This window comes from Cygnus olor, chromosome 2 (genome assembly GCF_009769625.2).
Source record: "Cygnus olor isolate bCygOlo1 chromosome 2, bCygOlo1.pri.v2, whole genome shotgun sequence".
Taxonomy (NCBI): domain Eukaryota; kingdom Metazoa; phylum Chordata; class Aves; order Anseriformes; family Anatidae; genus Cygnus; species Cygnus olor.
In genome coordinates, this window is record NC_049170.1 from 85,405,289 (window position 1) to 85,432,957 (window position 27,669).

At 38.0% G+C, this 27,669-nt stretch overlaps 1 protein-coding gene across 6 annotated transcripts in view; it reads left to right on the forward strand.

The window, feature by feature from the left end:
* SEMA5A (semaphorin 5A) overlaps positions 1 to 27,669 on the forward strand; it is a 332,344-nt gene that overhangs the window by 234,588 nt on the left and 70,087 nt on the right. For all 6 annotated transcript variants that reach the window (XM_040548220.1, XM_040548219.1, XM_040548221.1 and 3 more), the window contains exons 12-15: positions 1,963 to 2,170; positions 15,451 to 15,568; positions 20,329 to 20,510; positions 22,711 to 22,854. In XM_040548220.1, the coding sequence (XP_040404154.1) occupies positions 1,963 to 2,170; positions 15,451 to 15,568; positions 20,329 to 20,510; positions 22,711 to 22,854 (652 nt within the window). The remainder of the gene's footprint in view (positions 1 to 1,962; positions 2,171 to 15,450; positions 15,569 to 20,328; positions 20,511 to 22,710; positions 22,855 to 27,669) is intronic.

Below are 27,669 nucleotides of genomic sequence, written 5' to 3' on the forward strand. Positions count from 1 at the left end.
TGACCATGAAACTTGTAATTATAGTGGAGAGTCTGCACCCAACAAGCACTAGCATAAGCACATGCTCGTTATGTTGTTTGATACAGCTAGTAATTGCTTAATTGTGAGGCAAAACTGATTCTTGGCAAAGATTTAATTATTTTTTTAATGTCTCTATTTTAGGTGGCTGAAAAAAACTGTGATAGTCAAAATTAGAATTTTTTTTGTCCAAAATGTTAAATTTTAATTAAAATTGTCATTTAATGGGAGTTTTTTTTTTTTTTAACAAATACTCTTACATACAATAAATCTTGACAAGCTTGTTTATACTAACGTGGAAGAAAAAATTAAATAGTCGTATGAAGTGATTTTACTCAGAATCGAGAAGTTAGTCAGAACTGAGGGGTTAGTCAGAAGACTTTAACATGCAGTCATGATCTCACACTCAGAATCTCGCTACGGAGAGAGAAGAATGCACTTTATATACTGAGCAGAGCATTCATAGTGAGTCTAATTAGTTTGGACTTTCTAATAAAAGAAAGTTCATATTAGCTCATTATTAAAAAATTTGTTAACAATGTGGTTAACGTTTTGTATATAAACTTCCTCCTAACCCTTCCTGCTATTTTGCATTATGCTCCCCCCTTTCAGTTCTTTTGTGGGTCTTAGGATTGACTCTTCAGTCTTCTTCAGGAAAGGGGAGAAGATCTGAACAGTAATTGCCACCTTGGGTTCTCCACCTTCTCCACCTCCTCTTCAGTTTCAGAGTCTGCTTGCGGCTAACATTTTGTATTTTCTCAAGTCTGCTTACTAGCTGTTCCTCCCCATGCCCTGGTAGCCGCAGACTGTCCTCTGCCCTGTGCCCCAGTGGGACTGTCTTTCCCCCAGGGACTGCACGGGGTTGCCAGACCCTGCCCTATGCGCTCCTGGAGCGAAGCCAGCACCAGGAAGGCAGCAGACCCCTGCCCACCAGGCCACGGCTACCTCTGCCATGACCCTCTGCCGCCAAGGCAGGGCCTGAGGCCTGCGTCGCCAGCTCCCTACCACACCTCTGCCCCTCTGTTGATCGTGGAGAAAAACACTTCCACTGGGGTGCAGGACAGAGCATCCTGAATATTTGTCTTGTGTTACCTACTCACAGATGGTATTTTCGGACTTTCAGGACTTGAGTAGGAGTTGACCTCAGTATGTTTGTGCAGTGTTGGACCTTTAATATTTACTATTGCTGGCACACAGAAAATTACATAATGCTGCTTTGGTCAGAGAGCTAGCTAAAATATTTATCAGTGCGAGAATGTGGTCCTTTGTGTTCAGAACAAGTGTTCTTTGATATTTTTAAATTATTTAAAAATTCTGCATGAATGAATCAGAAATCTTGTCAGTGATCTCACACTTGTTTGAGATACCTAACTGTCTTTGCTTAGAAATCACAATAAGAGTAGAAGTGAAGAGCAAATGTTAAAAGATGTGATTTCTCTGAAGTCAAAATCCAGATAACCAAAAGAAGGGAAGCAGCCTTATTTTATTGCCATCTTCACCTACACTCAGTTAGGACACATCTAGGTGTTTATGCATACATATGTGCTTTATTAAATGAATGCAATACATGTCTAAAACCCATAGCTTTTAATATATTCAGTCTTAAAACAGACGGGGTAATGGTAGACTTTATTGCTTTGTAAGCTGCTTTAAACTTTGAAGGGGGTTTTTGAGGGACTGCTAATGTGAAGTCTGTCCTACACTAATGAAATCTTTTTTTTTTTTTTTTTTACTGTTTTATACTACACAGAGAACATGATAGTTGTTTACAAGTTCTTTTCATTGTACTGTAAGCAATATTGGAAACTCCAGTGAAATCCCCACATTTTGAGGCTTCGTAGAATACATCCTGCATGGGATGAAGACTTATGCATCAAATGACACCAAGTAGGCAGAATTGCTAATATGATTTTTAGTAATTCATTTTTCCTCTTGCCTTTGCAGACTATGGCACTATTAAGAAAGTACTTGCTCCAATGAACCAGACTTCAAGCAGCTGCCTGCTTGAGGAAATTGAACTCCTACCAAAGAGTCAGCGAGAGCCCATCAGGAGTCTTCAGATCCTGCATAGCCAAAGTGTCCTGTTCGTTGGTCTTCAGGAGCATGTGATTAAAGTCCCCCTGAAGAGATGTCTGTTTTACAAAACATTCAGGTAACAGCTAGCTTCATTTGATTGGAGAGAAATGCTTGTGGGACTTGCAGGAAAAATTGGAAGGAAAAGTGACTGTAAGTAGGAATCCAAATGAATTGTGCTTACAGAAGCACAGGTACCTCTCTGAGCTACGAATTTTTAGGTACACCATTTATCAGAACAGTCTCTGGGGACATCTTCTGTTTGATCAAACAAAAAAATTAACTTTTAGAAATTACCATTTGGTTTTAGACTGTATTATAGCAATTAAGGAGTTTAAAGCTCAGCATGAAACATTTTCTATATATTACCTAAAATTGTGTCTGGTTTGCAACACATTAGTGACTATTAATTTCATCTGATAAGTTGTATCTTCCTTTGGTGTAAGTGTGGTTCCAGTAATTCAGTACAATTGTTCTGTTCTATGGCAGTGAGACTCTGAATGAGTGTGATGAGCTTTTTGAAAACTGTGACAGATGTATTTGGTTCTTTTTTAGCTTGATTTTCTTTCAGCTTGTTTATTACATGTTATTAAAGGAGGTGAAAAGTCTGACAGTTGCCTTCCTTGGCTGCTGTACTCAGGAGATTTTGAGAATTGAGAACTGTGAGGCACTGGAACAGGTTGCCCAGAGAAGCTGTGGATGCCCCATCCTTGCGAGTGTTTAAAACTAGGCTGGATGGGGCTTTGAGCAACCTACTCTGGTGGAAGGTGTCCCGGCTCATGGCGGTGGATTGGAATTAGATGATCTTTAGGGTCTCTTCCAACCCAAACCATTCTATATTTGTATTGTGTATTTGTGTAGCAGATAGGGATTATACCTTCCATGAAAGGTAATGACTTTTTGCAGATGGAGAAGTTTCTGGCTTTCGGAGGGAACATGCATGTGGTCACAGAACGGAGGTGACTGCAGGATGCAGGTGCAGAGCTGCAGCTCAGAGGCAGCAGAAGGAATTTTCTTAGGGACCCAGCACAATGTAGGGATTGGTGCCATGCAGGAGGCCACTGAAAGACTACTGGTTTGAAAGTAAGACTGAAGGAAAAGCTCTGCCATGGAAAGCTGGAGAAGACCAGGGAGATATTCTCCTTACTACAATTCTTTACAAGCCTTTCTGTTTATGATGTCCTGTAAAGGATATTCCATGTCTTTTCTAGTAAAATAATAGTGATAGAGCATCCAAAGCCCTGTTGGAAGTCCTGCAAAGCTCACTTTAAGGAAAAGTAGTAGGCAAGTCTCTACCTCATAGGACCAAGTTTCATCTTTCCTTGGTTTAGCCAGTTAAACAGGATGTTTTTGTTTCTTCCTTGTCATTAAGCGAAGGGCTTATATATTGGAAAGGGGAGGAACATGAGTGTGTGCATGTATGCATATCTGGAGAAGGAAAAAAAATCTAATGACATATTCTTGTTCTTTTTTCTCTTCTTGAATATAACATGACTATGCCATTTTGGTTGTACAAGATATTGTACATGTTTTCTTAAGCATATATGCTTATTTCAGGAAGGGAGATCAGGCTGGTATCCTGTGTCTACTTAGGGGCTGTGTACTCATAATGGTAATGATAAACACAAAGTGCTCAAAAAACATAGGTGCCCTGTATTTACACAAAGCCTGCAACTCCACTTGGAATATTTGAAGGCTGGAACCATATTCAGTGCATTACCTTATTAGTAAGGTGTGAGCTCTGAGACAACCTAGTTGACTGTGTGGAGGCCTCGCAAGGTCCATTGTACCTGTGCTTCTGTCAGCACAATTCCCAAGGTGTTCCAGTCTACTCTGACTGTAGGGCAAAAATTTGTTTCTGTTCTCACAGGGTGGAACTGCTGCCTCAAGTCATAAACCCCATTCACAGCTGCAGGCTAGTCATTCCTCTCCCTGTTTGAGCAGTGGGGACTAATAGACTAGATCTTAAGAGCTTTAAAAAAAGAAGTGGTGCTCTTCCTGTTTTACTGGGTAGAACAGTAGTTAAATGTCTCAAATCCTTCTCAAATGAAAATTTATTCTTCTGCCCAGAGGAATGTGAATTCTCATCTTCCACTGGAATGACTTACTCAAAGGAGATAAAATTATTCCTCATGGGGTTTTTCAGTCATCTCTTTTGTAGTTGTATCACTTTGCTTGCAATAATTAAATATTCATTGCACCAAATGGATTACCATCTATGCTTTCTTCCTGGTAAAAGCTGGTCAGCAATTCTAGCTCTATTCTGTAAGAAAGGAAAGGATTTACAGCTGTGATCTAGATAAAATATGACACCTTCTCATCATCCATCATTAGGAACTCAGATTGTTTGGATAATGAAGACTTAATCTTTCTTTCACCTCTCACTTACTCATGGCTTGACTAGGTTTTTCCTGGCTTGTCATGCTGGATTTCAAGGATGCTTGGTTTCATGCATGTGGACGGATTGTAGGTACCTTACTTGGAGGCATAAATTTCACTGGTTATTAAAAAAAATCTCAAACATATTCACTGCACTGCTGTTTTTTTAATATTCACATCCTTGTTATATGTTGCCAACTATTTCTATGCTCTAGCAGTGGGTAAACAGAGGAAAACCATAGTGGGAGAAATGCCTTGGGACAGTGGGGTTCTTTTTTTTTGATTATTTTATCTATTCACATTTATCATACTTATGGCTGTATAACTGCACCAAGGCTATATTCTGAACATCCATCAATAATAACTAGAGTTTATTCCACAGATCAAGGGCATGTGTAGCTTTTAATACTGACTTCACGTAATTTTTTTGAGAAATGAAGCATGCTTGTGTATAAATAACAGCCTTAAAAAAGCCAAAAGACTGAAGGTATACTTGCTCATCTGTTCTCTTTTTATGTCAGTAGCAAAGTGCTTACTATCTAATCTTTTCTAATCTTTTTGTTTAGGTTTATTGCAAAGGTTTCAGACAATGCAACTCATTCCTTCTGTTGAGCAGACTGTTCCACAAGCTAATATCTCAATGTCAAGATAATTTCCTCTAGATTGTCTTTTTTCTTTTTTTTGCTTTTTGCTTTTTGTCTCATTATTCCTTGTTTTATCTTCATGTACCAGCCTCTTAACGCAAGTTGTTACTGCTTTTATTTGTAGTTTATTATGTCCCCTTAATTGTCTCTCTGATATGCTGTACATATTTAGCTAATTCATATTTCCTTGTAAATCTCTTCCTCCAGCACTTTCTTAGTTGTGGTGGATATTCTACTTGATGCTTCTACACTCCTCAGCTATGTGATGTTGCCCCTGACAGACATACCCTCTGGTCCAGGACAGTCCTATTCCACCAGCTCACAGCTTCTCTCCCCCCCTTCCAGTAGGTTTCTGCTCCCACAGACACTGTTATCTAGGGTCCTTGAAAATATTGTTTTACATTTGGAGACTAAATTTGATACTATTTTTTTTAATTATTACTTTATTTCTGATGTTCTAAGTGAAGTTCTGTGCATCCTTTGCTACTACTGTGACAGCAGAGCATATCTCATGCAGAGCCAGTCTCCGTGCCTGTAGTGTGGATTGCTCAGCACCTTCCATTATGCTGTGATGTTTTCATTGTTTATGAATTGTCCATGTTACTTATTTGGATTGGCAGAGTTCATGGGGGGTATCTCCCTCAGAGCGCTCCCAGCAGTTGAATAGTTTTGACCATCCTGCTCAAATAGTCTCACTGTTTTCAGGAATCAGCTGGGGAAAAAATAATTTGGCACATAATAATTCTTAGAAACAGTTCCCCGAAAAGCCCTGGCTTGTTCATGCTCCCGAAGAAATGAGCAGAGCAGTTATCTTATTTAGGTTATACTTGAGGAAAGTCTTTCAGATATGACCACATTATTGTCACTGGGATATTGCAATCCACACATTTACAGAAGACCAGCAATATTATTTGCGGGAGATAGTATCTCCCATAAGAATTCTACATCTCCTTGTAATTCTTCAGCACTGAGTAGGTCAAGCAGAAAACACAACTGACTTTTGTATACCCAGTGATCAACTATAATGTGAGATAAATAGAATTATTATCATGAATAGATAACTATTAAAATCACTAAAATTGCAGTGGTTGCTATTTACTTTGAAAGCTCTGTGTATTTGTCATAGGGAATAAAATGTGTAATAAGGGGTAAAGATTCCATCCCCTGAAACAAAGAACCAGTCAGCTTTCTTTTATTGGCAACTGCAGCCTTCAAAAGCCACCTTGGATGGCAGTGATTTCTCTGAGGTAAATCAGTCAATGTTACGATTTGTACTGGAGTTTTCAGTGCATCATTTCTAAAAGAAGGGGCAATGAAAGGTTGCATCAGCCTGATGTTCTGCAAAATCTTATCGAGCAAGGGTCAGGAATTGTTATTCCTCATGGAAGATAGGTTTTGTGCACTTAAAAGGCTTGAAAACTAATCTTACTTTAGAGTTATGTCTAAATAAATAAATAATGTCATCTGCTGAAAACTTTACAGATAGTGACTTCTCCAGTATAAAAACAACCTTGGGGGAATTGTTAAGGATTGTTTTTACATAACAATCTTGTGACCCAGTATGTAAAGTTAATGAATATTATCATAGTTATTCTACTGTGACCCTGACTTTTCTCTCTCCTTTGTATGCCATCATGTATATTTTGCTTTCTTTGCTATCCATCAGCTAAGAAATCCGTACATACACAAAAGATAACTGTAGCAGCATGGTACTAAAAGAGGTACTGGCTTAACTAACAGACTAAAAGGGTTATTGCAAATTTGGTTGTTATTTATTTCATTCCTAAGACTCCATCAAGATTATTGGAATAAGTTTTTTGAACACTGCTACAGTTCTTTATTTCGTCTTGGCTGTAAGCGTTGCTTCCTCAGAAGTATTCTCACACTCATCCAGAACCTGTTTTCCTTGTAACAAAACACTGTCGCTATCATTACCTAGTAGAATAATTATTCCTCTATACTAATATTATACAAGATAGAACCATTAATGTGTTCTAAACTATTACCAGGTGCTAATATGTCCAGAAGAGTAGAGGCCCACACTTGGAATTTAAATTGCTATTTTGAAATAATAATTCCAAAATATATATTTTTGGATATACAGGTGGATTTTTTTATTTCAAAATATGCAAGCTTTATTCCAGTTTAAATCAGAGAAACAAGCTGCTGCATTAGGCTTCAAGCTGGTTCTAATATTCTAACTTGAACTGGTGATTTTAGAGTAATATTGCAGAATAAAAATGCTTGTAATTTCGCAGACTGGGATAAACCCTAATCCTGGCTGTGAGAGTAGGTGATAAGCACCTGGTTTTTGAAATACAAAGTCTATTTTTTAGGCATTAGATAGATATAGTGTATTAGATACATTACAAAGTTACCTTCAATTGGTGTGAACTTACCAGAACACTAGTAAAGTTAACAGAACAAGGAAATCAAGAGCAGCTGAAAGTCTTCCTCACTCAAAGTAGAAAATTAGTCTTTCACTGGAGAGGGAAACAATCCAAGCTCTGCAGATCTAAGGTTGACCTATATTTTAGCCTTCCTCTGCAAGGACCAAGGGTTTTTCAGAAAGCGCCTTTGTCTGGCCCACAAAATGCATCAGAGACAAACTGGGCATTTACCTTTTGTTGCACATGAGGTGTCGTGTCACAGCTCTTCAAATCACATGATCTATACGTGCATGTATTGTATCTTAAGCACATATTTTGGCAAACAAGAAGGAATTTTGATTAACAGGTAGAATTCTTCAGACTGCTCACAGTAGGTTTATAGCAGTAACCAGATGAGGAAGAAGGAAATATCTTTTCCTTTTAGTTTGCAAAGTTGTAAGAAAACCATATGGACTTGACTACATATTTGCAATTCAGATTTTATTAGCAGGATATTATTTTAAACATAGCAGTAAACTAAGAAATAAAAATTTAAAACAGGCATGTGGTTTTCATATGTCATGATGTAATTCATGCTTTTTGTTTGCTTTAAAAAATATCAAAAGTTTAAGGAATTTTTAGTTCAATATTGTTACTGTTACATTTTTCTTGAAAATCACCTGATATGTTTAAAACAACCCACATTCCAGTGATCGTTTCACTACTCATTTAATACTTGGCAAGTGTATTCTCTAAAAACAGAAGTTAAAGAGATAGGGTAGTGTTTTTTTGTTGCAAGTCTGGAAAGTTTTTTATTTTAAAATAATTTAACATACCACATACCGGATTGCTCTGTAGGCAGACCAGCTCATACGCTATGCATCTCAGCTTACAGTGCTCTGTATTGCACCAGTTGTTTTCTCATGAGACTTGTTTGCAGCTCTTTTAATACTCTATAATCTTTTTAAGGACATTTTCATTTATTTGAAGTTTTACAGAACATTAACATCCAAGTTTGGAGTCTACTATTGAGCTGAATGTATATGAGGGAGAGAATATTCTTGATGCAACAATGTGAACTGTGGGCAGGATTCCAGGACAGGAGTCTAGATGCTCCATTTCTGGAAGCCCAAATTGAGTGACTTTGAAGACCATCTGCTCCTCATAATGTGTTGTCAGGCCAGTTGAAGTATGTACAGATACTTCTGGAATTAGAGGTGATGGTGCCCTTGAAACATTAAGATACCTGCAGTCTGGTTAGTACTTTTAAGGAGCCAAGTTGTATATCCTAAGTCTGGGCCTGTTATTTTAATAATTCATACAGATTCTAGCATAAAGTAAATCCCAGCATTTAAATTCAGAAGAAGTTAGGTCACAGCTTGCTGAAAGGACATGGAAGTAGTGTACCCTCTTTACATCTATATCTGCTACAGATGCACAGGTCTTTTGCATGGACATAGGGATGCCATATGGAAGCAAATCTGTCCATCATGGGCAATCATCATTAACACTTTTCTGGTCTAGGAAGAGGGGCTATAGCTCTCCAGTGAAGGGAGGGGAGGCAGCTGTGAGGGGTCTGGAAGAAAAAGGGGTGAAGGGTCAAGCTAGGCAGAAATGTGCTTAAACCCCTGCTTGCATCCATTAGAGCATATGCATGTGAAGCAAGTAAGTTTATATTTTCCTAGCCAAGTCCTAGTTTTCTGGGATTTTCAGGCTGCCTGCAGAGCAGAAGACAAGCAAGAACTGCAGGCCATACTCACTGCTGGAGCATTGTGCAGATTCGTATCTGTATGGAGATGTATCTGTACGCTTGTCAAGCAGAGGGAACATATTCAGTGTAGTACCTGGATTGCAAATATTTGAGTTAGAGAAGGATGTAGAGAGACAAGATAGTTTCAGCCCGTTAAAAGTGAACCTTCAGTGCTCTGAAAACTCTGGCTGCAGCTGGTGGACCCAGCATTTCCCGGATCCTACCTTCTAATTGTAGAATCATATAATCATTTAGGTTGGAAAAGACCTTGAAGATCATCAGTTCCAACTGTTAACTTAGCACTACCAAGTCTGCAGCTAAACCATATCCCTAAGCACCACATCTACATGTCAATTTGAATACTTCCGTGGAGGTAATCAGAGGGCTGGAAGCTCTATTTTGGCTGATTGACCATGGATGGGAACCTCATATCTTTTTTTTTTTTTTTTTTTTTTTTTTTTTTTTTTTTTTGCAATGAATGGCATGCCTACATTCTCTTGTAGAGAGCATGTTGTTAAAGTTGTCTTTCACATTTGTTCCCAGAATCATAGTAGAGCCAGTTAGAATCATTTTTGTTCAGGAAATTGCGTGTTATAAACAACTTCACTAAACAAATTATTCATAAATTCCTGATTCTGTGTTTGAAGAGAGCAGCTTGCAGGTTTAAGGCTAATATTGGCAGTGCATGCTGCTAGATTGAATCATACCTAGATGTGTTTTGATTGTCTTATAGAAGTTCAAGTCAGAGGAAGAAACAGTAGTTCACCCAGAGTGGTTGATATGATTAAACATTTATTTTTTTTCATACTGGTACAGGGAAAGATCAAACAGGATTCTGCATGTTTTATACACATCCTAGTTTGTGCTCCTAGGACATAACAAACTCTGTGCCCACCATTTATGTTCTTCTGCATTACTCATCTATGTCTTTAGATCCCCCTTCTTCATTGCGTATATATTTCTATATCTCTCTAAAACCAGCAGTAACAAAAACACTGAGGGTTATCTCTGTTCTAGTCTAGTATCAGATTCATGTATTCATTCAGCAATGGATAGCAAAGTGCCTTTGGAACACGAGACTGGCTTTTATCTTTGGTTGTCTGTTCAAATTTGCTATGAGGAATCTGGGTTCTCTGAATTAAGGTGGTGACCTCAGTTCAGTTCCTGGTATACAAAGTGTCCAGGTCATAGCTGACGGTAGTTGGAACTAGGTAAGCATGCCTATCTCAGTAGAAAGATTTGAAAGGGTCAGGAGACTGAAATACCTTCTGATCTTCAAAACAGTGTGTATGGGTAAAGAGAGAAAGATGTTTGATTGAACAGTTTCAGAAGACACACATTGTATGTTTATATATTCCCTGAAAAAAGTTCAAGAGGACAGTTTATTAGCAGTTAAAATGTATATTAATATGGAAATATGTTTCCACTGAAAGGAGATTTTAAAATCTCATTTAAATCAATTGTATCAGTATATAACTTTTATTTTATTTTTTAGAGCACGCATGATTTTTTTTTTAATCTAGAACTGTATATTTTTTTTTAATATATTTCTCCTAATGGTATTTCTTGCTGCCTCATTTTCTGTCTGACTAAATCAAATATAACTGAAGTAGAGCAGTTTTGCTAGCCTGCTTGGTCATGATTATAAAATAGCTGAGGAAAATGGCCTGATATTGCTAGCTTGCTTTGGAGTGGTGTGACTTATGTTACTAGTCAGTAAAAATCTATTGTTTAAGTGTCGCATGACTGTTAGTAGACATATTGAGCCATCACAGCCAAATGAATGCCTTGGAAAGAGTTACTTAACTACCTATCATTTACTTTTTGTAAATTAAAAAAAAAAAATGACATAGAGGGAAATTAGAATTACTTGATAGAAGCTGAAAGCCATTGAATGTTTTGATAGGGTAAATTGCATCCAGAGCCTTAGAATGAACTGATCCACATTTACTCCCCAGATTTCCTTCCTGCACAAAATTGCCAGTTGTAACAAACGGGACAAATCACGTGAAGTCTTGGAGATGTGGGTTGGTGCCTGCTGGGAGTAACAAACAAAACGTTTTTTTTTTTTATCTCTAGTGAAAATGGGTGGAGTCCCAGAGACAAGATAGATAATGTAATACCCAGTTCTGCCAGTTATTTGGTCACTATCTGAAAGGGCCCTGTGAACTGAAAGAACTAATCTTAATTTCATTAATGTATGTAGTGTTCCAACAGTAGCATCTAAAACAGCTTTAATTTAGACAGGGATTTGGGAGGAAAAAGGGATAGAGATGCATAATGGTATCTAATTTTCAACTCTCCATACTTACATTATTTTGACAGCCATTTTGTACAGTTTCTTTTGTTATTTCATATATACAATGAAGCAACTCCTCTTGCTGCTGTCTCTTGGGAGAGAGATTCATTACAAAAGACTTACAACAATAAAAAACTTTGTTTAATTGAGCACAGTAAGTACACATACTTATGAGAAAACAATAGTCCCTTTAAACTTCATATTTCAGATAGAAGTTCTGACATTTTCACACTTAAAAGCTTCATTCTATCCTCATCACTTTCTATCTGTAAACTTGTTGTGGTATCTCTGGTTTTTTTTTTACATAGGCGTAACAGATGAAAATAATTAGCTGCTGTTATTCAAATTTTTCCTAAAAGAAAAGAAAATAGTTTTAAAAGATGACATGATCATGCAAAGATGGACAAAAATTTACCTGTATATTACCTCTTGTCTTTTCATTTAAAAGCACGAAAACGTATCTACTTTTCAGAAATATTTGCAATATAAACAAGTGATCTAAAATAAATAAGAGAACTCTCTCAAATATGATGCATGGAGGAGAACAAAAAGGACTGTTGTGACAAGACCTGAGGATAGTGCAGATATTAAGCCAGGCCCGTTTCATTTCACAATTATATCTCGGCATGGTGAATTAAAATGCCAAAAAGATAGTGATGGTGAACTGCACTCTTGGCATAATTATACTGTCTAAATATAAGATTTCAAATATAAAACTTTCTACAATATGAGCTTTAGATATAATAACAACTGGGACAATTGATTAGAATGATTTAAAGAAAGGAGAGAAAAAGAAAAAAAAAAAAAAAGGATCTTCATGAGGAGTACCTCTCAGGGAAAATTTCCTGTTGCTTTCTTCAGAATAGTACTTCTGTTTCCAAGATTATTTCGTATAATTTTGTGTCAGGGAAAAAATAGTTGAAGAAGATTTTGTGGAAGTTCTTCACACAGCCTCTCGTCTTCTGCATGAGGTCAGTTAAGTTACAAACTTCTTAAAATCTCAGTTTTTGTATGTTCAGTGGAGTTTCTCATGTAAATATTGAAAAGAGTCAGCTCATATTATTTTGCTGTAATGCTCTCCAAACCTGTTCACTTAGTGAAATTGCCATTTTCATTGTCCACAGAGTGATTGAACATGCTCTGTACCAGCAATGCAAGGACTTTTCAGTGTCTTCTTTTTTGTTGTGGCTGGTTGGTTGGTTTTAATTTTATTTCTTCCATCAAACTAGGATCTGTTCTGATACCAGGAAGTTATAAGAAAAGTGGTCAAAATATGGTTTTAGTGCCCTACTGATAACATCTAAGTGGCTTGTAATGAAAGGTGTGCAAGGCACTTTGATTTGCCTGAGTGGAAAGGAATGTGGAAATAAAAGCAAAAGAGGAAATGGGGTCTAAGAGTTAAGTGGGAGAAGGATCATCTGGGAGCTATGTGAGCAGGGACTGAGAGAAATGACAGGGCAATGTAGGTTACTCCAGAGGCTGCAGCAGTCCTGTGATACCAAGCAGAAAGCTCTGTGACTGGGACCATCCTCACTACCACCCCAAAAAAACACTCAGTTTGAGAACCTGAAGTGATGTGTCAGTACTGCTGTGCTGTCGTGAGGTAGATGCTGAGCAAGTGTGTGTGTGCCTTGTTCCTTTCTAATAGGCTCTTCTTATTAACTAACTGTTATTGGTGCGGTGACTTCAGGCAGTGGGAAGGTTCTTTCATGATCTGTGGGTCTCAGCCTTTCTTTTTTCTCCCAGGAAAGAGTGAGTCTGGTTCTACATAAAAGGATACTGGCTTTTAAAATGTTTCACTTAAAATAAGTAAATTTATTTAGAAATATAACAATCTACATAAAGGAATCGTGAAGTTGGAGAACCAAACACTTCTACTTTGAGAAATAGCACAACCAAAGTTGCCAATTGTGCATTATGTCATCCTTTAACTTTGTTTTGCACTCTTTTTTCATGAAACATGCTTCCTCAGAGATACTCACTACAGTAAAGAAGATCACTGAACATCTTGTCTTGCAAACACTGGAAGGCCAAGACACTTAAAACTTTTCATAATTTGCATTAATTGTCCTCCTTGCTTTCTAAATAGTTAACTGGAAACATGCAGCCTGAGTTACAAAAATGCTAAGTGTTCACAGCTGCAAGAGAAGTGGGAACTTTCTTCTGAACACTGAATCTCCTAATCCAAAAGCTTTATCTTTGAACTGGCTGCCTAATTAGAAGCACCTAATGAGTTTGTGCTATTATGTCTCTTACTCTAGCCCCATTTTGCAGATGGCAACTGTCCTGCCACATAGTTCTGCCAGTCCATGTTGCCAAGGGTACTGAAGGAACTAATTCTATAAAATTTGTAAGCATTAAGTATCCCCTATGATGGTAACGTAGAATAGTATACTAGGGAATTAGTAAGTCTGCATTTTATCAGATGTTAGCATGGAAATATGTGAGGAATTCCAAAGATAAATAGAAATACGAAGAAAACGTAGGATCTGTGGGGGTAGAATCCCAGAATGGCTGAGGCTGGAAGGAGCCTCTGGAGGTTATCTGGTCCAACCCTCCCAGCTCGAGCAGAGACACCTAGAGCTGCTTGCCCAGGACCACATCTAGATGGCTTTTGAAAATCTCCAAGGAGGGAGACTCCACAGCCTCTCTGGGCAACCTGTACCAGTGCTTCATCAGCTGCACAGTTAAATAAATAAATCAAAATATTCAGAGGGAAACTCCTGTGTTTTAATTTGTGCCCACTGTCTCTTGTCTTGTCACTGGGCACCACTGAAGAGAGCCTGCCTCTGCCCTCTTTGCACTCTCTGCTCGCATATTTATACACGTGGGTAAGATGCCCCCTGAGCCTTCCCTTCTTCAGGCTGAACAGTCCCAGTTCTCTCAGCCTTTCCTCATAGTAGAGGAGCTCCAGTCCCTTAATTATCTTGGTGGCCCTTTGCTGAACAAATATAATGTGAACAGACAAGAGAAAACGGGAATGCCTATGGATTTGAGTTGGACAAGAATGATCATTTTGACATTTTTTACATTCTAGTCAACATTTTTGAATTGATTACCTGTATATGTAATTGTTAGCTATTTTTACACTGACAAGTATTAAAACTGTTGCATTATTTCTCATTATGATGGAACTTCCACCTCCTTTCTTAGGTATCTGAAGCCATGAGGCTGCAGCCTGGACTGTTAATGCTTGACCCACCAGTAGCAAGAAAAATCTGGCATTTAATAGAGAAAAGATATTTTAGCTTTGTACAGTGCATCTTTCAGAGTCTATAGGGAGCTATACTGCCATCCTTCCCTCTAGCCTTCTTTTCATCTCCTTGTGTGCTAGTAGGATGGACTGTGTAGGGCAGAGTGTGATACATGAGAGGTGTTGATGGCAGCCAATAACGCCTCTTTGTACTTATTTCCAGGGACTACATAGCAGTGCAGAAAACAAATATCTGCTATTACAGAGGGTTTTATAATTCATTTACAAAGACTAGATGTTGTCACTTGATTTCTCGCAATGATGATAACTATGATTCCAAAACTGACAGAAAAGCCTAAGAACTGTAACTTCTGAAATCTTCTTTACTTGAAGCAGACAGCATTTGTTTTTTTATGAATATCTGTAATTCTGTAGCAATTAAGTACAACAGTAGTAATTCTTGACTACATACTGTGCCTGCAGTCAGAAATTCAGTTATGCTCTTGAAAGAAATTCTTCTGGATTTGTGTAGGCATTCAAATTAATTTTTCTCCGTTTAATCATTCCATCTGTGCCACACCATAACAGGGATCAATTTCACTACCTGTTTTGATCTGTTTCATCTACTTATGAAATATGAAGAGATGCTACGTAGTTATTTAGAGATCTTTGGCAAGTACAGACAAGGATAATGTTCACGTTTTCTGATTGGTTTTCATTCACAGTGCATGCATTGGATCCCAGGATCCTTATTGTGGCTGGGACATGGTGATGAAGAAATGCACAACACTGGAAGAAAGTCTGAGCATGAGTCAGTGGGAACAAAGCATTACTGTGTGCCCAGTAAGTCCAAAAACCTTCTTTTATCTCTTAAAACTTTTGATTCAATGTGAATCTCATGAAAATGAGCTTGCATAAGATTTCTCAAGCTTAAAAAAATGTATTTAATACCATTTTCCTCAGGCCTTCCCATCAGACTTGAACAAGATATTTAGTTTCTTTTCAATTTATTATCAAACTATATTAATAAGATCAAATTGTTTAGCGTTCTTTCAAAGGATAGTTATGTTTTGCCCTGCAGTGCCTATATTCCCACTTTGAAAACAAATGTTCACTAAGGTTAGTGATATTGACACATTTTTATTTGAAGGATTTTCCTCCATTTTTTTTACTTTAAAAATATCTAATTGCTAGTGTGATAGTCTTTGCTACACCAATCCCCACCTAGCTATAGCCTCCTTTAAGGTAATTATAGAGCACAATAAGGTATCCCCTGAGCCTCCTTTTCTTCAGGCTAAACAACCCCAGCTCTCTCAGCTGCTCCTCATAAGGCTTGTTTTCTAGACCCTTCACGAACTTCATTGCCCTTCTTTGAACATGCTCCAACACTTTGAAGTCATTCTTGTAGTGAGGAACCCAAAACTGAATGCAGTATTTGAAGTGTAGCTGAGAGCCTGAGCAGAGTGCAGGGGTACAATCACTTCCCTAGTCAGGCTGGCCGTGCTATTTCTGATACAAGCCAGGATGCTGTTGGCCTCCTCAGCCACCTGAGCACACTGCTGGCTCATATTCAGCTGGCTATTGACCAATACTCCCTGGTCCCTTTCTGCCAGGCAGCTTTGCAACCACTCTTCCCCCAGCCTGTAGCGTTTCATGGGGTTGTTGTGCACCAAGTGCAGGACCCAGCACTTAGCCTTGTTGAACGTCATAAATTTGGCCTTGGCCCATCGGTCCAGCCTATCCAGATCCCTCTGCAGAGACCTCCTACCCTCGGTCAGATCAACACTCATGCCTAACTTGGTGTCATCTGCAAACTTACTGAGGGTGCACTCGATCCACTTGTCCAGATCATTGACTAAGATATTGAAGAGAACTGACCCTAGTACTGAGCCCTGGAGGACACCACTTGTGACAGGCCTCCAGATGGATTTAACTCCATTCACCATGGCTCTTTGTGCCTGGCCATCCAGGCAGTTTTTAACCCCACGAAGCGTAAACCTGTCCAAGTTTTGAGCAGCCAGTTTCTCCAGGAAAATGATGTGGGAAACAATGTCAAAAATGTTGAAGGCCGAACAGAACAGAATATTGGAAACTTTTTTACCCTCCCTGCTTTGTTTCCAAGTGGTTCTAAAATCTCAACTGTTAGTAAATGTGCACTGATTTTTTTAACACTGATTTTTTTTTTTAACATAGAAAATTTGTCAGATGAATGCATGACCAATTTCTTACAAATTCACATCAGTTGTGACCTGTTTGTAGTCTAGTTTGGCACAAAATTAAGTGTCACCAGTTATACCTGAGAAGTTATTTTCTAGGAAATTATTCATATGCCTGAACATTTATTGGCATTTCATGGTAGAGCGGGAAGGGGTCTAAGCTAGATAGCTGGGTATCTGTGCTACTGTGTCTATGAACTTTGAAGATTGTTTGTGACAAATACAGTTATTGTAGTTATCCTATTTTGATTTATAATTCTCAAGTGGGTATTTCTGGCATGAGTACACCAATTGTGAGTGAATACAGATAGCAATTAATGTTATGGGCACACATATCTGCTTTGAGATTCTTCCAGTTGGTCAGATATCACTATTATTCATCTAATACTTTTTATAGTAATGAAAGATCTTGTTAATAGTTTTGACAAAATATTTTCCAATGGTAACACTTGCAATCCATCACTAAAAATAGTGGTATCATCAGAGAGCTTTCACAAGCAAACAAACAAAAAAAAAAAGACGGGGGAAAAAAAAAAAAAGAATATTTGTGGGAAATTAGAAAGAAAGAAGGGATTTAGGCAGTTACAGAAAAAAGAAAGGGTAGCAAAAACAGGAAGGTATAGAGGGAAAGCAGAATGCACCCATGTCAGGAAAATACAGCCATATTGTCTCTTTGGTCATAACTTTCCACTCAAGGCATGTCAGATTGTGAAAGGTTACTGGGCAGTGGTCTTGAATGGACTCTGGTGAGGGTTAAAAAAAACATGATCAGTACAGTTTGCTTTCCTATAGTCCTATTACAAAATTGTTTTTACGCTTTGTGATTTCGCTTTGTGAATTCACTTGTGAAAAGGAGATATTCATAGGGAGAACAGGGCAACTGTAGGTAACGGCAGAGACTACAGTGGGATGATCTTTGCAGGAATAGGGAAAAAAAATCAGGAAAGAGAAACCTCCCGTCCGTATTTGCTTCTGAGCTCAAGCTTTCACCCATGTTTTATAAATACTTTCACTGCCATTTGATATAAATTATAATAACTAAAGACAACTGCAGGTTTAGTGTATAATTGTTGGTGTAACAATAAACATGTTTTGGTACAGCATAGGAATAGAAAACAAGAAAGATATTTTCACATCTTTTATATTAATTGTGTTGGGGACATACCATTTCTGGTTTACAGACTATATATTTCTTAGAGTAGCAGTGTAAGAGGAATGAGTTTACTTGTCATTTGAAAAGAAGTACTTATTTCCTATTATCTTATGAAAAATAACAGCTTATACTCTGTGTGAGCACAGGTCAGTGAGTTATTTTCAAGGAAAAAAATGGTGTCAGCGGAATTTTGAAATGATGAGTTATGTAAGTTGTAGCTGGCAGAATGTACACATAGTTGTTCTGTGAAGAAGCTATATCTGTGAATAATAAATCACAAGAAATGTAATGAATAGTGAAATTATGGAACCTTCACCACAGTGGAAAGAATCAGCCAGTACTCAGTGTGGCAGTGGAAACATGTCTTGTGCTGTAATTGAATCTTGTGTCTTCAAATTACTAGTGAAATGTGTACTTCCCTCACCACTGTTAAAATGAAACAATACTAAAAACAACAAAGGGAGACACCATTTTAGAATATTCATAACAATTCTGCAAATATAGTTCCTATTTCAATATATAAGCAAATGTTACAGAATTATGTTCTCACACATTTGATAAAATATGCATGACTACATACTTATTTTTATCTAAGAGTTGCTTTCAATTCTGTTTAGCCTTCAGTTGGTAGTAGTACTTTTTGACTGAAAGCTAAAATGTGGCGATCAAACCTGGCAATTGTTAGCATTGAAATGATGTAGTTGCCATCATTTCAATTTATGATAACAGATTAATCAAGATTAACACCTTGCTAAATTGAATTAATAGTACAAACATTTATATTTGTTAATGGAGATGAATTATCCATGCCCAGCCCAACTGTGTTTCAAAGTTCTCGTAGCAATGCAGGCTGATGTGATTTGAGCTAACACATTCTATTTAAGTTGAACAGTAAAGATTTCTTACTAATGTGTTATGGCTGCATGATGGAATCATTCCCATCAAGGTGAAAACAGTCTGACCCTCCCAACCAAAGGTGTTGAGAAATGACTTTAGCGAGAGCAAACTGGCTAATCATGTAGGGTTAGGCGCTACTTATGCTTTTTAAAACTTTTTTTTTTTTTAATGGTACATGAATATAATGGCTTCTAGGGTTCCCACTCTACTCTGCACTGGTGCATCCTCAACTTGAGTATTGTGTGCAGTTTTGGATGCCACATTATAGAAAAGACATAAAACTATAAGAGAATACCTAAAGGAGGGCTACAAAGATGATGAAGAGTCTAGAGGGCAAGACATATGGGGAGAGGCTGACATAACTCCGTTTGTTCAGCCCAGAGCAGAGCAGGCTGAGGGGAGGCCTCATGGCAGCCTGCAGCTCCCTCACAAGGGGTGCGGAGGGGCAGGCGCTGAGCTCTGCTCTCTGGGGACAGCGACAGGACCCGAGGGAACGGCATGGAGCTGGGACAGGGGAGGGTCAGGCTGGGGGTTAGGTGCTGCACCCAGAGGGTGGTCAGGCACTGGGACAGGCTCCCCAGGGCAGTGATCACGGCACCAAGCCTGCTGGAGTTCAAGAAGCGTTTGGACAACACTCTCAGACATAGGGTTTGATTTTTGGGTGGTGCTGTGTGGAGCCAGGAGTTGGACTTGATGGGCCTCTTCCAACTTGGGATAATCTATGATTCTACAGTTTAGAGATGGTCAAATGTAAAACCACATTTCACTATTTTGAAATGGTACTATCGGATGTATGCATAAAAAAAACTGTTGTCAAAGAAAGATTCATCACGAGGATTGGTGGTTGATTCATCCAGTTTTCTTACCCTAGACTATTACCTCTGCTGCCTCTTTCTTTTGATCTAGATTCAGGTTTCCACAGGCATTCTTGCACATACTATTTTACAGTCAGTGTCCAAGTTGCTAATCACAGGCAAATTTTAGGAAATAGGCAATGCTGTCATTAGAGGATAACTGAGAAAGTAAAATACACTTCTTATTGAATAACTGTAGGTGAGTATGGTTATGAAAGGCAATGGTTAGTAGTAATTATTGTTTTTGCTATAGTAGTGGCATCCAGTGGCCCAGATCAGCTGGAGATGGTGGGAATCCTACAGCTGTAGCAATTGCAACAAGTGTAACATACTGCCTGGAAGGTATACCTCTCCAGTGGAGGCTTGTGGGTTTTTTTTGCTGGTGGTGGCTGGAGGCTTTACCTTCATGTACTGCAGAATTAAGGAATAGTATGAAGCAGCTATCAGGCTTCAGGTAGGCCTTTCTGCTTTGTTTATTTCTAGACGAGGAATCTGACAGTGGATGGACATTTTGGAACGTGGTCACAGTGGAAACCTTGCAGCCACACAGATGGTGCCAGTGTTGGATCCTGCCTCTGCAGGACACGTGTGTGTGACAGTCCAGCTCCTCAGTGTGGAGGGTGGCTGTGTGAAGGACCAACCATGGAAATTGCCAACTGTTCCAGGTAAACAAAATAAATTCAGGTTCTATTGCTTATGGTTTTATTTTTTTTAACTTAATCAGAATAAAACCTATCATTTGAAATCTCATCCACAATCCACTGATCCTGTTATGTACACGAAACAGTCCATAGTGATGGCTGCAGCAAATGAGACATTGGAAATTCTCTCTTAAACATTGTGGAAGAGAATGGCAAATAGTGCTTTTAAATGCAGTGTACCAAATGGCAAATAGTGCTTATAAATGCAGTGTACCAAATTATATTGTCCTGTTAATTTTAAAAAAATCTCAGAGAGGAATAAATAAATAAATGTTAGGTAATATCCAAATTATGATATTTTTCTCTGTTCTTTGAGTTCTGTGAGTCATAATTTTTTTATTTTTATTTTTTAAGTCAGAACTGTTTACTTTTTTTCACTTTTTTTGGCTTCATGTCACCATTGTATTAATTCCCCCATCTGCCTTAGAAAAGATGCTTCCATTATATCTTTTGGTAGCATTATGACATCTAGATGTATTGCCAGTCTGTATGCCACTTCTTAGCCAATCTTTTGTCTTCCTCAGGCACATAACCACCCCCAGAAAAAAAAAAAAAAAGGGCAAAAAAAAAAAAGTAATGAGAGCAGATTATTTCAAAGAAACTCAGAACACTCCATATTCTGAATTGCATTTAGAGTTAATGCTTAAAAGATGGTACATACTTCAGCTGCAAGATGAAACATAAACTGATGCTTATTTTCAGCAATTCTTTCTGCTTCTTGACTGCTTTTTTGTTTTGCACATCATGGTAGTGAATAAAACTGATAATTTTTCTGCACAGGATAACTGCAAGCTCTGTAACGGTAATTTTTAGGGAAATTATTAGATACATAACAATATAGTATTTAACATTAGACCAGGAGAATGGAAGAAAAATGTGCTGTGAGATAGTGAACGACTGAATAAAAGTTACTGGCTGTCAGGCTTAGAAGGGAATTGACAACATGATTTGGACTTTATTCACATACTAACATTGGCAGTATTACACTTTAGATTTATGAGATTTTAATATCTTAGATTTACAAGAAATAGATTTACAAGATTTTAATTAGATATTACAAGATTTTAACATCCTACTTCAGTTAACAGTGCCATATCAAATAATTGATTCCCATAGTTCATGGAGACCCAGATTTTTTTTTTATTATTATTATTGTTATCAACTCTTACATCCCTTACCTCTTAATAAGAGATCAAGATTAGTGACATTTAAATTGATAATACTTGTGATAAATTACTGAAATAATTTTGTGTCGTGTTTATTACTGGATTTAGTTACTTTTCACTGTTAAAAACTAAAGTGATTTCAAAATCAAATAAAGCCCTATCTTGACTATTGCTTTTATGGTGAGACCTGAAGAACTCATTATTGTTGAGTTTTATTTTTCTCGATTTCTGTTTTTCTTCTACCAATACAAAAACTGTAGGCTTAATCATCAAATAGTTCTGGGAACTGCAAAAGTGTCTCTCTCTTTTTTATTTTTTATTTTTTTTGCTTTGGACTGAATATTAAATTCTTTTCAAGATGCTTGATCTCAAGTGCATTTTTTCTAGCATATGTTCTAGTGTATACTAGGGAGGGACAAGATTATGCCTTCCAGAAATTTGCAAATACAGGGTATAGCCTGTGAATTCTGTTAGCTCTTCTGTTATGTTACAAATAAGGTATTTGTGACTTATCAGAGTATACTGTTGAAATTGTGACCTAAGGCATTTTGATTTTTTTTCCTTTAATCACTTTAATCACAAAATAGGTAGTAAAACTTGATGTTCTGATATCTCTGAAAAAAAAAAAAAAGACCCACAAATAATAATTGGACAAATATGTAATTAAAAGTTATCTTCAGAACTTTGGTATAAAAGTTTGCAAATCAGGTTTACCCAGAATAAAGTGACTGAAAGCAACTAAGTAGCTTCATGTCTTTGGACTTTGTTTACTTCTTGTGTAATGGGGTCCTTGCAGCATTCGCTGTTTACAATGCAAGGAATATGGAAGGATCAGAGCACTTTTATTTTAGTTCAGTATTCTTTAAGAAATGGAACACAGTGAAGTATTAATGATTTCTACAGAAATATTAATGGGTCAGATTTTGCTGTCAGTCACACCTAATCAGCCATTCGCTATGTATAACAGATGACAGAGCCTGAGCTTTTTATTCTACCAGAAATGGAGGCTGGACACCATGGACTTCTTGGTCACCTTGTAGTACCACTTGTGGAATAGGCTTTCAAGTACGCCAGCGTTCCTGCAGCAATCCAACCCCTCGACATGGAGGACGCGTCTGTGTGGGACAGAATCGTGAGGAGAGGTGAGTTATCTTTTCTCTATTGTCTGTTTTAATTTCTTCTGCTCAGCTGTATTCCACATGATATTTTCTCTTGCCTGTTTTTTCTTTCATTCCGTTTTCTTCCACTCTCTCTTTAAATCCAATGCTGCACAATAGCAGTATTCCCATTAGCAAGGTTGTGGGGCTGCAGCAGTTCTTTCATCTTTCACTTCAGCTGCATCCCTTCCAAGCCAGCTGAGCTCCTAGTAGTGCCAGAGAATTGTGCTGAAGTCATGTGCTGCTGTCCCTTGAGACCCTGAAAATTGATTCTACTAGAAAATTGATTGCAGTGTGTTTGAATTGTAAGTCGCCCGGGCTCAAAACCTGGAATTTAGAGCAAAATATAGTAAGGTCACAGTACTACGTTACTGATGCCGTGAATTCATTTCTTCTGCCTTAAATGAATTAAGCATCTATATAACATCGAGAGAAGTTTCAAGGGCTTTGTTTTATATTCAATAGATATAATACACCTGGACTCAAATATCTTTTAGCAAGGTTTCAGTATTTTTGTTGTTGTTGTTTTTGTTGTGCTTTTTTTTTTTTTAATTATTTGTATCTATATTAGCCCCTGAGCAGATCAAGTCAGCTTAAATATTGATTTCACCGCCTAATGATTTTGCACCAGACTGAGCATTTTGTCATTAGCTCAGAATCTAAAATTCAGACCTCTGATTTTATCATACACGTACCCAAAAGTTTTTAATTTGTTATTTATGTGCTAGGAACTTTAATAGAAATTAAACATTTATTTAGATCAAACTAGAATATATTCAGATTCACTACAACTCTTAGATGGGTTTATTATCTTGTTTCCTGAGGCATGCCAAAAAGTTAATAGCAGAAGACTGGTGCTGGTGTAAGAATTTGGGTTACTGTAGACATCCATTACAAGAGATGGGTGTGGGTACATTTCCTGTCAATATATACTTGCAGTTTACTTCAGTGCTTCTGTAAAATACCTCCACATAACCAAAGGAGAAGGGTTGCTTTTGTCCTACTGTGCTGTGAGATCAAAGTAAGATTCAGTAACCTGTATGGTGAGTTTCAATGGGGGATTTAATTAAACAACAGCTCTGGCATTTCCTCAGAAAGAGATTCCAGTGAAGGGAATTTGCATCACACATTTATGTATTGACATAAAATAAGGAACCTGGCTTCTCTAACTCTAAATGTAATGGATTGGTATTGTAGAACATGTGAACACTTGCTGTTTCAGAGCCATTAATATTTACCATTTCATCACAGAGGAAGAGCATTTTGATATTTTGGAAATTGCTTTCTGAAAATAGTTTGCCCAACCAAAAAGCTGTTCACCAAATGTAGAATTATGTCTGCTGTCACATAGCTCTGTCCTAGCATGAATAACAGTTATTTTCTTGAACTGAGAGGTCAGTCCAGGGCAGGATACAATAAGACTGGATATAGAAGAAAAGAGTTTAGTTTGAATAGACTTTTTGGTGATGGACTATGAATGTTAGCAGTCATTGTTCATATTAATTTTAGCATAGAATAGCCCAATAAGGAGTTTCAGAGAAACACAGAAAGCTGTGAGAAATACTTATCTGATTATAAAAGAAAATGTCCAGTATTAAGACAATGGATGCACTGAAAAAGCAGTTACAAAATGGAAAGTGATACTTACAATGAGTTGAAATAATTACTTAGAAGGATTGAATTTTGGTACGCAGTTGTTCTGAGCAAACAGAAAGCTTAAGTTGCTCTGCTTTTGTAGCCTGCAAGTTACTTGTACTTTCCCTCTTTCATCCATTTCAGCAGCAGTCTGGGATTATGTGCCAGTAAGTTTACTGCAGGACGCCTTTTTTCTCTCCCAGTTCCTCTGTAGCTGTTTCCTTTCTACATGAAACACCCTCCACTCCCACCAGTCCTGCATTGCCTTATCAACGCGCCTCTCACTCATTAGCTTGCTCACAGCTAACTTTCATACCTCTACCCTGATTTTTTTTAGGCTGTCCACGATACTTTAGTGTGCTGATGCTTTTAGAAGGGTAATACTTATTTTATTTCAAGAAAGTGTGGTATGTTAGGACATTTTGTTCCACCATTTGTGAAGCAGCTTTTCTAGAGGAACAAGGTATCCTAACAGTTATTTCCCAGGATTTTGTCAGTGGCAGGCAAAGCACTTGGATCTTTTCAGAGCTGTAAAAAGTGGAGTCCTAGGAAACTTGCCAGGCAAGGCCCATCCACCACCCACAGCAAGGGAGCAGAGCAAGCCTGGAGATTGTGGCTGGGTTCAACCAAGCATCTGGGTCATAGGTGATACTATGTTGATAAGGCAGTCTGAGATCCCACTGGGAATCCAAACTACAGTCCTGAAGATCCCTGGCTGACCTTAAATAGAGCTCCTGGGCCCATGGGTGAGGTTGGTAGCTGCCATTAAAGCTTTTTGAGTGCCCTCAGGGCTCTAACAGCTTGTGGAGAGTTTTGAGCTGAGGGCAATGGAGTACCAGTATTTGTAGTAGTGCTAATTCACTGCTTCCCTTCAGTGCCAGTGGAGTTACGTCTGTGTCAGGTGGACACTGTGCACTTGAGAACTGGGCCCAGTACATTTAGGCAGACTGAGCAAGTAGTCCACATGCAGTACTTTATAAGAAATGTTTTTGCTTCCAGAGTGCCAATAAGCAGCATCTCAGATTTTCTCGTGGAAATTAATGAATGTTTATAAATAGCCCAACATTTTACTTTCTTAGTGGCCCAGCCCATGAGTAAGGTGAATATTTTTGTAGTTTTACTAAAAATTAGTATTAGGTGATTTACACGCTGTGTGCTTTTGTCTTTACAAAAGTACACATTCATGTCACCTTCACACGTTTAGGAGATTAATTAAGGGATTCAGTTTCCACAATAAACATTGTGCCAAGTTTTGGAACAGCTTTTCAACAAACACTGTTTCCAGTAGAAATCCAGTGCATAATTACACAAAAATAAACACAAAAAGACAGCTTATTGTTGAGGTTAATTCTCCTACAGATGTGAATGAATATTCAGTTTGAGAATATTTTTCATGTGTTAAGGGGTAAATGTTTGGCTAGGTTATGTTTGTTTTACCTCATGAAATCTGTGATCCTGCAATGTCTAATCTATCAAGAAGATCTGTGCTTGCTGGTCATTCCCTTGAAGTCAGTGGAAATATTTACCAGTATAAAGTTTTGCAGATTGGTTAGGCTGTTGCATGCTCTAGTGCTAAAGGATGGGGGGATGGAAAACATTTGAGAGATAGCAGCAAAGACTTGTATTACAAAGTCAATTTGCCTTGTAGAAATAGGTCAAAAATGCAGCTGATGTGTGCTTAGACAGAATATGGAGAGGGAGTAAAAATAGGATTTTAACAGAATTTGCTAATCAGATAAAATAATATTGTAATTAAGGCTCGAGATGGAAAACATCCTGACGAATTCACTAGGGGCTTAAAAAAATCTTTTTTTTTTGTTTGTTTGTTTGTTTGTTTTCTCCCACCATGTGGAATATTCACTGAAGCTGCTGGGAAAACTCTATAGGTTTTAGTTTGTAGAGTCTGTAGTGTCCTGTCTTGACTTTGTCACTGAATGAAAATGCTTTCCTCTCCTTCCTGAGGAAGATGTAGTAGTACAGGCTTGTTAAGTCCACTGGTCTCCCTCTTATTGGTGCAGAACTGAGGGACACTAGAATGAGAATCCGTCGCTTCTAGTGAGTGTATTCCTCTTCTATTACAAAGGAAAAAAGAAAGAAAAAAAAGCAGAGCAAATCAGAATTAGAAAAATGAATTGGCTGCATTTAAGGAGTAAATGTTTGAAAACCCTGGAAATTTTCAGGTATACAGTGTAGGAAGCAGTAGATATTGTCACATTTATTTTGTACACAATCCTCAGCAGATTCAGAACTCTTGGACTTGTTTCCATGAGAAGGAGGAAGCACTGAGAGCCAAACGTCCCATCTGTGTAGCCCTGCTTGTTTCTGAGCAGAACAGACAAGCTCGGTCTCCTTCAGCAGAGAAGATCAAACACCAAGAAGCCTTGGACTTGCCCCTACTCCCACGACTACCCTTCCTGATGGGAAGTGTGTGCTCCCATGCTCCTTGCTTTGTCTGTTCCCTCCTCTTCCACAGAAATCCCTGAGAGCACATGCCCCAGCCACCTTCCAGAGTCTCCTGGGTGGGGATTTCTGTTGATGCAGCAATCTCTTTCCAGAAAGGCATGTGTGTGCGTCATATGTCTGCCTTCAGTTGAAGGAATCCAGCATTCCCATCAACCTCAGCACAGTCTGTGCTTCCCAGTAAGTTAGCAGCTGGTAACCACGAATACCCAGCACCTAACAGTATTGCATGCAAATGGGTGGACAGTGATTAAGGGTAGTTTGTTTTTCTTAAATGCATACTAACATAATATTGTTCAAAATTAAGAATTATGTGTTTAAACAGAATCTCTGTGCAGAGTGAAAAAGACACATTTGTAACTGTCATGCAGTTAATGTGTTGTACACAGTGCTGCATGACAACACTAATTTGACTAAAGTCAAATAATTTGTCTTTTTATAACACTGAAATAAATTGCTGAAATAAATTCCAGTTGTATTCTAATTGCCTGGAGAAAAAATTACAAATTACTCTAGGAACTAGTGGTTCTGGACATATCTGGATAGAGGATGCTTTCCTTTTCCCCAGTATGACAATTCCTTTATTAGGGCATTTGAACTTGGGCTCACTGTAAGGGAAAATGGGAAAGGTCACTGCACAAAACCCACATTTCTCTAGGCTGTTCTTCTGTCTGACCTCATCACAGCTAGAGATGGGATTAGGGG